Source organism: Alosa pseudoharengus, unplaced genomic scaffold (genome assembly GCF_046254945.1).
Source record: "Alosa pseudoharengus isolate Yale_2024_CS ecotype anadromous, Long Island Sound unplaced genomic scaffold, YU_APseudo_1.1 YU_APseudo_1.1_scf_11, whole genome shotgun sequence".
Taxonomy (NCBI): domain Eukaryota; kingdom Metazoa; phylum Chordata; class Actinopteri; order Clupeiformes; family Clupeidae; genus Alosa; species Alosa pseudoharengus.
Genome location: NW_027468576.1, coordinates 35366989 through 35376912, shown reverse-complemented (window position 1 = coordinate 35376912; position 9924 = coordinate 35366989). Strand labels below are relative to the sequence as shown.

The following is a 9924-nucleotide window of genomic DNA, read 5'->3' as shown; positions in this document are numbered from 1 at the left end:
TTCACTGTAAAGCGCTCTGGGTGCCTTAATAAAGTGCTATATAAATGCAAGTTGATGTATCTCTCAAATACTGTGAGCTAAGAGTTGTTGAAATAAGAGGAAAGTTGTTGCAGGCAGTTATTGTAAATTCCCATATTGACCATAGATCTAACATTCTGATGATCTCACCAAGGACCTTGAGAAGACTCATTTTTAAATAAAATAAAAAAAAACAAATAATCAAGTCTTCAATAACAGGTTAAAGACAACAGAGAATTTTTATTTAGAAATTCACAGTTTCTAATGGCACTACATCTTTGTAGTTACAGTTGCTCCTGTTCCACAATACTGTGCAGCTTGCCCTCAGCAATCTAGGGTGTTTTCCAGGCCCCCTGCTGGCACACTATGAGCTAAGGGCCACCAGGTGGCGCCACACAGGGAGAAAACCTTGGAAAGAAAAGCACTTGACGTACAAGGTATAGTGTAGAAAAACGAAACAAAATAAACAAACAAAAGGCAAAAGAGTACGTTAAAAGTGCACACTTGGTCCCACATCCAACTAATGTGGGACACATGTCTATTCGCTCAGGTTAGGGGGGACATTGTGATGTTCCATCGGTCACTCACATACATACAAACTGAGAAAAAGAAAACAAAAACACACGACATGACATTTACACGCGCACACACAGACAATCTTTCATGCACACAAACACCAGACAGCTCAAAGATACTCCGTCTCTACACTCAGGAAAGAATCACAACTCAAATCACAACTGAAAACAAAAACAAAAAACAAACAAAAAAACAAAAAGAAGTTAAAAGTCCCCTTTGACTGTGTGGAATTGCTCTCATTCGATCACAGAGTGGTACATTCAAATCCCATCCTTGTCTTTCCCTTTTTTCTATATACACCGGAATTATTAATCTACTGCTTTTATACAAGAGGGTACCATCAGCTTCAAAGAAATGGGGTGGGGTGGGGGGGGTTCCATAGATTATTTATATGCAACGAGAACTGAATCACATGATTGTGACCCGTTTCCATTCAGCATGGTCTCCGTATCCTGCAGGGCTAAGTGGTCAAAATGGTTGTATTCACAGTAAGAAGTCAACAGCCTTGTTGTTCAGAAATGTTTTTTTGTTTTTTTTTTAAACAGGGAAATACACTCACACACATGCAGATGAAATGGGGTTGAGAAGATGTTTGGAGTGCACGGGAAGGTTTTAAGAGCTTGCGGCAAACTGATAGGTGGGTTAGTCTGGGTTAGTGTCAGAGTTGTGGAGAACAGCTAGAATGATCGAGAAAAAGAAAAAGAAAAACAAGAGGAGCCCCAGTCTCGATGCGTAGAGCTTATCAGAACGATTCCCAGAGAAGAAGAAACAATGAATCTAAACTACCGCTTATTAAAGCAGCCCTCCAACTCCTCCCCTCCCCAGTAGGGCTTCATGGGCCAGACCTCTTAAAAATTAATGTCTGAGGCCTGCCTGATATGAGCAGATACATCACTAACAAAATAACTATTTATGATTTCACAGAAACAAGCAGCAGCATTTTGTTTTTCTTAAGCCAAGACCACAGAATCCAACTTTTTCAGTACAATGCATATAAATATGAATAAATAGATGGAACAATGTGTGAGAATGTGACACTGAAGAGGGAACTAAGTGTACCATGATGGGTCTGTGTGTGTGTGTGTGTGTGTACACTGATTTTGTATATATTGAGAGTACCAAAGAACCAAGTGGATGAGGCGAGTGTAAACTTCATCAACGTTGCTGGGCACATGGCACTGTGCTTGGCCAAGACCTTTCTGAGCACAGGCAGGTCAAGACACATTTAAATAAATAAATAGATAAATAAAACAGCTCGCCAGAGGGTCCCCTGCAGGGCATGTATGCAAGTGTGTGTGTGTGTGTGCGTGTGTGTGTGTGTCCTTGTGTACGTGTTACATGAGTGCTTGGACTTGAAAGTGGTGGTCCGCTAAAAACTCTCTTCAGTCTTTGGTAGACGCATGCGCCGCTCATGAACAAAAACACCACAAGAACGTAAGAGGGCCAGATTTGAGTGCGACACAAGGGCGCCACTTGGTCCTGTGAGGAAAAGGAGTCCCTTACCTCAGTTTGTGTGTGTGTGTGTGTGTGTGTGTGTGTGTGTGTGTGTGTGTGTGTGTGTGTGTGTGTGTGTGTGTGTGTGTGTGTGTGTATACTGTATGTATTTTGTGAAAAATGTTTGTGTTGCATTGTTTTAAGTGTGCATGTCAGAGTGCGGAGATCACGTACAGGCCCAGCCTGGAATTAATTGTATCAGCAATCTATTCTGTTGGACATCTGTAAGCCTCAATGGCGATTCATGAAACACAACTAGAAGCTTGACACGGACAGACAGACACACAGACATACAGACAGACAGCCGTGCAGATAGTCATCAGGGACATCATACAGAAGTGCATATAAAACAGACTGGATGGGTTCTTCATTCAGCTCCACTCGTAAAGCATCTGACAGATCTGGGGCTCAGTGCGGAAGGAAGGTCAACTCTCTGGTCCCAAGAAACAACAACAGACAACGACAGACAGCAGCAAGGCTAGTGTTCCATCATGTCAGTGAGAGAAACAGACAGACAAATGAGACCAAAAATGTTTAGCTTCAAAAAAAAAGAACCCACACACACATACAGAGAGGAGAAGAGTCATAGTGTTAGTATCACTGGCAAACAGATGGATGAGTGTGGACCTCAGGCTGTATCTGTGGACAGGGGGCAGACTTTGGGGGTGGGGGGGTATCACTCTTACAGTCCTACTGCACAGTTGTTCGTCTTGTCTGGAGCCGTATGCATTTTGGCTGCCTGCATGCTTCTGTTCGTCCGTGTGACAGTGCGGGTGAGACACAGGGGACAGTGGGGACATTTGCTCTGTCTGGGCTTCCAAAGGTGGAATGCTATCTGCTGATGTGCATACTGTTGGAGTTGTGTGCTTATCCCACGAGAGAGAGAGAGAGAGAGAGAGAGAGAGAGAGAGGGAGAGAGAGAGAGAGAGAGAGAGAGAGAGAGAGACATTGAGAAAGAAAGGGAAATGTTGAATCAAAAACAGAGAAAGTAAACCATTATTAAATTGCCCCGTGTGTCTTACATGTGTCCTCCACATTGCATATCTCTCCAAGCAACAAAACAAAAGCAAAAAGTAAAAAGGAGTTTCATGCTGTGGTCTGCACGTTCTGTAACGGAGAAAAAAAGGCACATCTCCAGGAGATGGGAGTAGTGGAGTTTAGGGGGTGAGGTGGGGGGAGGGGAGCCCCGGGGACGGTTCCCATGGGGTCAGTTCCACTCTGCTTGAGAGCGTCATGGCAGGCCAGGCTTACCAGACACAGCCATTAGAGATACAGTGAGAGTGATAACGAGAGAGAGAGAGAGTGATAGAGAAAAAGAGAGAAAGAAAGAGTATAAATCAAAATCTCAGGTCATGGGTGAGAACGAAAAAAACATCCTCCTCTCCCACACCGTGGCTTCACGCGCTACTCGAGGTGACGGTCAACAAGTGTTCAAGACAGGGCTTGACATTGCCACAGCTCATTTGAGCACGATGTGCTGCGTGTATATGTGTGTGTGTGTGTGTGTGTGTGTGTGTCTCTACACATCGGCGGGGATGCGTGTGTGTGTGTGTATGTGACTCAAACGTGTCCGGTGACAGTCTGCACCCTGAAGGTGCCCATGCCAACCCCCAGCTCCTGCTTGCCCTTGATTAGCTCCTCCAGGATGGGCACGGGCAGCAGCTCGTCATCCTCGTCGCCACGGTAACCGTTCCAGCTGTGCTGCTGCTGTTGCTGCTGCTGGTCAGCTTGCTTGGAGCGTCGGCGCTTGAAGGACCTCTTCTCCGCCTTGCTGCGCGTCGGCAGATGCCCGTTGCACAGGTCACTCGAGTAGGGCGCGGCGGCGGCGGTGGCGGACGACGACGACGCGCTCCCGCTGAACGCCGGCTCGTCCGAGACGGTGGACGAGCCCTCCGAGCTCACCTCGGACCAGGCGGCGGCGTCCCTGGACGAGCAGGTGGAGAGCTCGGCGATGTCGGGGCACGGCAGGAAGTGCAGGCTGTGAGGGTAGCTGCCGCCGAGGCCGCCGCCGGTGCCGTTGCACTTGGGCGCACCGTTAGAGATGGGTGCGGGCGCCGCCGTGATAGCCGAGGCTTTCAGGGTCTCCGCCTTCTCGCTGGCCTTCACCTTGCAGCGCTTTTTCTGCAGAGGGAGGAGGGACGACAAGGGGCAGAGAGCAGAGACATTCACTCAGGAGGAACTTTGCACCAATTACAGGAATGTTAAAACACCTACTGCTCTAGGACACATTAACCACCACTGTGCTGAGCCATGAGATCTCGGAGCCATCTGCATTCATACCAATTAACCAGTTATTAGTCATTAATAATCAAGTTATTAGTCATCAATAATCAAGATCTGATCAGCATGCACGTGTTGTGGTCAGTTCTGGGGATGTCACAAGACAAGCCAGGGCAGACAGGGATAAATGGAGGGAGGGCTGACAGGAGGGCAACCTGTACAACAAACTAAAACCTGCTCAGTAAGCTCCACAGCTCAACAGAGAAGCGGTTAATGAACTACACCACACGACTCCCAGGACTGTGTTCCACAGCGCACTGCACCACCCTCAGCAGTACGCACGTAGCAGTACGCACGTAGCAGTATGCATGTAGTAGTATGCATGTAGTAGTATGCAGTATGCATGTAGTAGTATGCAGTATGCAGTATGCATGTAGTAGTATGTAGTAAGCATGTAGTAGTATGTAGTAAGCATACTACCCGCAGGCCTCCCTGAATGCAATGCAGTGCAACACAAAGGAAGGTCAGGGCAGGGCAGGTGAGGTGGTGAGTGCGTGTGGTGCCACAGGCCTGCCAGCCGGACACAGCGCTAGCGTTAGCACTAGCGTTAGCAGCAGATAAGGCCACTCAGGTGGGTGGAGCGGACACTGTACCTTTTTCTCTGGAGAAAACCTTAGAGGTTCTACAATGTACAAGTCATCAGGACCTACTAAAGAGGGGAGAGAAGGGGCCAGGTTAAACGATGGCAATGGAAAACAAACAACACACACACACACACACACACAAACAAAACAAACAAAACACACAGACACGCACTCACACACACATATAAGCATGGAGTGCACTTGCAAGTAGTACTCCACTCGCTCTTTACACTCCCTGAGGACAAGCACCAAATTTGACAAACTACACAATTTGTATTTTTTTTCCCTCGTAGAAACAATGTAGGCCTTTGTCTCTGTTGCTGTTACTACTTGCAAATGTCTGACATGTGACGGCCAAAAGCAGAATGTGCTAAAAATAGCCTCCATGTTTGCTGCTGCTGCAGAGTGGATAAACTAGCCGATGAGGAGCGGTCGGAAGCCCCGGGCACACGCGACGCGCGGAGGCAAAAACGTGAGAGCACAAAAAAGAAGGAAAGAAAAGAGAAGCAGCCGCAGGAGGGGGGGGGGGGTGGGGTGGGGTGGGGGGGGGGTGGGGTGGGGTGGGGTGGGGTGGGGTTGCAGATGTTGCAGAATAGCCGTTTTGCTCGGGTGTAGTAGCCGCTGTTGCGGCCGTGGCCACATGGCTGATTCATATGGAGCATCACATGATGGGAATGAGACGCGCTCATGGCGTTGGGCTGTGGAAGGTCAGCTGGGCCAGGGGCTCAGCTGAGAGGGCAGCAGGAGCAGGAGCAGGAGCAGGAGCAGGAGCAGGGGCCCCTGGTCTGGTCTGGACAGGAACACAATAACACCTGCAGATTTGTGAGCCAGATGGTGTGGAGGGCAGGAAGATTAGGACACGGTAACACGAGCCGCTCTCTCTCTAAGAGCGCTGCCTGCCTGCCTGCCTGCCTGCCTGGGAAAAACCATGATGTCACGCAGCCTTTGTTTGTCATTGGCTGGCACCCCCGAGCGAATGAGAATGGAATTAAAGGGTGTGCGAGAACACAATGACACACAAGGAACAAGGTGAGGGTTTAGTTTAGCCACTGGGAACCTGTGTGTGTGTGTGTGTGTGTGTGTGCGCGCGTGCGTGCCTGTACAGTATGTGTGTGTGCATGTGTGCGTGCTGTTCTTAACAAAAAGTGTGTTTAAATGCAATGGAGCATTGAAATATACAATAAAATGTGTGTTTGTGAATACTGTGTGTGAGTGTGTGTGTGTCCCAGAATGTCCTTGAATATGAAAATATGTGTTTGTTTGTGTGTGTGTTTGTGTGTGTGTGTTGTTCAGTGCTCATTAGAGATTCATTACCATCTGTGGCAGTCATCTGGAAGGACTTGGAGCGCACCAGAGGAGAGGACACTCTGCGCTTCAGGCTCATGTCGTCATATGAGGAGAAACACCTGCAGGAGACCAGAGAGAGGGCGGCCATTAACCAGCACCCAAGGGGCAAGAGAGAGAGAGCGGCCATCAACTACCACCCAAGGGGCAAGAGGGAGAGGGCGGCCATTAACCACCACCCAAGGGGCAAGAGGGAGAGGGCGGCCATTAACCACCACCCAAGGGGCAAGAGAATTCTAGCAATATGTCATACCGCACATACAACTTAGTATACACCACATTCCTCACATTACTAACTAAATATATCTCTTTAGCACAGGAAGATTCCAATGTTATATGTCATGTCATGTATACACTGTATCAACATCAGTGATATACCTGGGTGGAGCTGATTTTAGGATTATGCGAGAATGTTAAGACAACTAAGTTGGACATTGTTTCAAGCGGAATATCCATCTCAAAAATGAGGAAGGGCCAGTTATAGTAGAGCGTGTGGAGAATGTATAAACATCTGTGTGTGTGTGTGTGTGTGTGTTATTTAACCTCTACAGTAATGAAGCAGTTCTTCATTAACCCTTAGAACCCGATTGACGCAAAGTGCGTCAAAAAACACACCCTTTCTTCTCTGTTACATTGCTCCGGAACGGTTCATCGCAGCGAGATGAAACCTTTATTGCACGACAGAGCAGAAGTGGGGCTTTACAACGAGACTACACACTTGTCTGTACGATCAAGTATGAAAATTAAAACAAATCATGAAATTAAATCAAATTGCATCATATTTACAGTCTATACTTCTCTGCATTCACCTGTACACACATTACTCTAGTTTGAATTACTCGCGAACCCGTGATCGCATCGATATGGCAAGCATATCAGATGAAAGAGGGGGCACAGGGCTATCCATTGGTACCATGTTTATCGATCCTTCTGGCTTATAAAACCAGACGAAGTGACTGCAAAATAATAACGTCATGTACACAAACCAACGCTGCACACTCATTACTCTCGTTTGAATTACTCGCGGACCCGTGATCGCATAGCTATGCCACGCATGTCAGATGAAAGAGGAGACTCAGAGCTATCATTTGATACCAAGTACATCCTTCTGGGTTATAAAACAGACGAAGTGACAGCAAAATAATAACTTCATATAGCTGGACTTACCCCACGTTTGTGTCTGTTCTTGTGGCAAAGCATGTTTATAATCCAATGCTATCATGTGTTTCTCTATGGCAAAGCATGTTCATATTCCGGTTTTGAGATCCTAGCAAATTCCTGCATGGCATCCAATTCAAGGCTCACATTGCATCCCAATTTGTTCAACAAATAAACACCTTTTTTGCCTTTACTTTGTTCATGGCAATGCAGTAAAGAGTTGAGAATTATTATGACTGCATACACACAGGCACGCAGGCTAACACGCAACCTCGGGTCAAGTCAGGTCAGATCAGTTCGTGTCACAGATATGGAGTGCAGAAAGGTCATTTTTCATCACTAAATAAAAAATGGCATTTATTTCCGTAAATCACACAGCAAATATTTCTGTAAATTGCTCAGCCCCAGAGTATCCCTCCAACATGGCAATTATATTGCCCGATTAAGGACAGTCTTCCCTACACACACATGAAATGCATGTAGAGCTGTGAGCTTGCAGTGGTGAGATACATGTCGAAATATAAGAATTTTTATAATACACTTTTTATATTTTAATTCTTTAAAAATCAAAATAAAATCAATGCTAGTATTAATACATGAAATGATGGCAGATCTGAATAGCCTAAACTCTCCTGAAAAAAACAATATATAATATATGTGTGTGGCACTTACAATGACCAGAATAAATCCTTATGAATAAAGGTAGTGAAAATGCCTTAAAAACAGCTTAGGGTTCTAAGGGTTAATCTACCTGTGCTGTTGGAGGCCATGTTTATAGAATGTGTGTGTGTGTGTGTGTGTGTGTGTGTGTACCTCTTTGGGCTGGGGTAATGGTTGGTCATGGGCACAGCTGTGCTGGTGCTGCTGTGATTGGAGGAGCCTCGACAGCACTGCATGCAGAGCAGCAGCCCCAGGAGCAGACACAGCACCAGAGACACCACCAGGTAACTCTGCCTGTCCGACACCTGAGGACACACACACACGCGCACACACACACACACACACACGCGCACACACACACACGCGCACAACACACACACAAACACGCGCACAGCACGCACGCACGCGCAAACACACACACACACGCACGCATGCACCACACACACACACGCGCACACACACACACGCGCACCACACACACACACACACAAACACGCGCACAGCACACACGCACGCGCAAACACACACACACACGCACGCATTACACACACGCACACGCGCACACACACACGCACACGCAGACAGAATACATTAGCCACAGTATCATTCACCAAATCTAAAGTGTTCTACTATAGCAACAAATTCACAAAAAACAAACAAACAAAAAAGATGTATATATATTGTTCTTATTGGTGTTCTTATTTGTGTTCTTATCTGTGTTCACCTCTCTCTGCAGCTGGATTACTGTGGCAGAAAGATTGAGCATCAGTTTCGTGACGTTCTCCAGCTGGTTCTGCAGAACCTGAATGGACTCCGTCTGTTTCTGGTCCTGTGTGTGTAGAGAGAGGGAGGGCTTTACAAGTGAACAAAACACACACCAGTGTTTCCCACACACTGACTTATTTGTGGCGGCCCACCACAATACCAACATTGACCACCACACAATGATTTTCCAGGTTGTACTAAATTGTGCATCATAATTGTTAGCATCATAACCACGCTGTGCTAATTTGTTAAAAACTGTTGTATTCAAGTTAATTCTGCAAACCAACCACCACAAATGGAATTCAATTCTGTGGGAAACACTGCAAAGGTCATAACCGCGATGTGTCTCAAGTTCAAGTAGTGTCATGTACTCATAACAGGAATTAGAAGTAATGAAATTATTTTGCTTAAGAGCCAGCTCAACTTTAAAGAATAAATTAAAAGTATTAATTAAAAAGGTATATTGTGTGTGTGTGTGTATGAGGGGGATCGATCTGGTGTGTGTGTGTGTGTGTGTGACTATGGTGCTGACCTGCTCCTCTGCGATGCGCGACGTGTTCTGCAGCTTGATGATGGTCTTGTTGAAAGCTCTCTGCATCTCCTCCATCTGTTTCCGATACCTGCACAACAACCACAAAATAGTCATTTTTAAGTTGTGACTGCGCTCGTTGTGAATCAGACATCCATGTCAATTCACACTGTTCTGACAAGCTCGCAAACTAACATGGTCAAACAGCATTTGATGGGGTCGCACCCACATGAACACACTTGCATACATGCTTTTACTGTCCCCTAGACATCTTTTGGTTACTTTTAAATAAATACTTTATTGGTTAAAGTTATCTCTGTTGTCCCGACTCCCTATTTATGTTGCGGCTTAGAGCCGGGTCGTAACAACACGTGCGTGTGTCTCTCTGTGTATGTATGTGTGTGTGTATGCGTGTATGTATGCGTGTGTGTATGTCTCTCTGTGTATGTATGCGTGTATGTATGCAAGTGTGTGTCTCTGTGTATGTATACGTGTGTGTATGTGTGCGTGCGTTGA

At 46.4% G+C, this 9924-nt stretch overlaps 1 protein-coding gene across 7 annotated transcripts in view; it reads right to left on the bottom strand.

The window, feature by feature from the left end:
• Positions 1-238: 238 nt before the first annotated feature.
• The window catches only part of suco (SUN domain containing ossification factor), a 55749-nt gene continuing 46063 nt past the window's right edge, over positions 239-9924 (bottom strand). For 5 of the 7 annotated variants that reach the window (XM_076279042.1, XM_076279043.1, XM_076279045.1 and 2 more), the window contains 6 exons: positions 9412-9499; positions 8839-8943; positions 8268-8419; positions 6267-6358; positions 4962-5017; positions 239-4209 (listed from right to left, as the gene is read on the bottom strand). In XM_076279042.1, coding sequence (XP_076135157.1) covers positions 3649-4209; positions 4962-5017; positions 6267-6358; positions 8268-8419; positions 8839-8943; positions 9412-9499 — 1054 coding nt within the window. In that variant the 3' untranslated portion in view covers positions 239-3648. Of the gene's footprint in view, positions 4210-4961; positions 5018-5571; positions 5765-6266; positions 6359-8267; positions 8420-8838; positions 8944-9411; positions 9500-9924 lie in introns of those variants that run through there. The other 2 variants (XM_076279049.1, XM_076279048.1) reach the window with 2 other exon arrangements.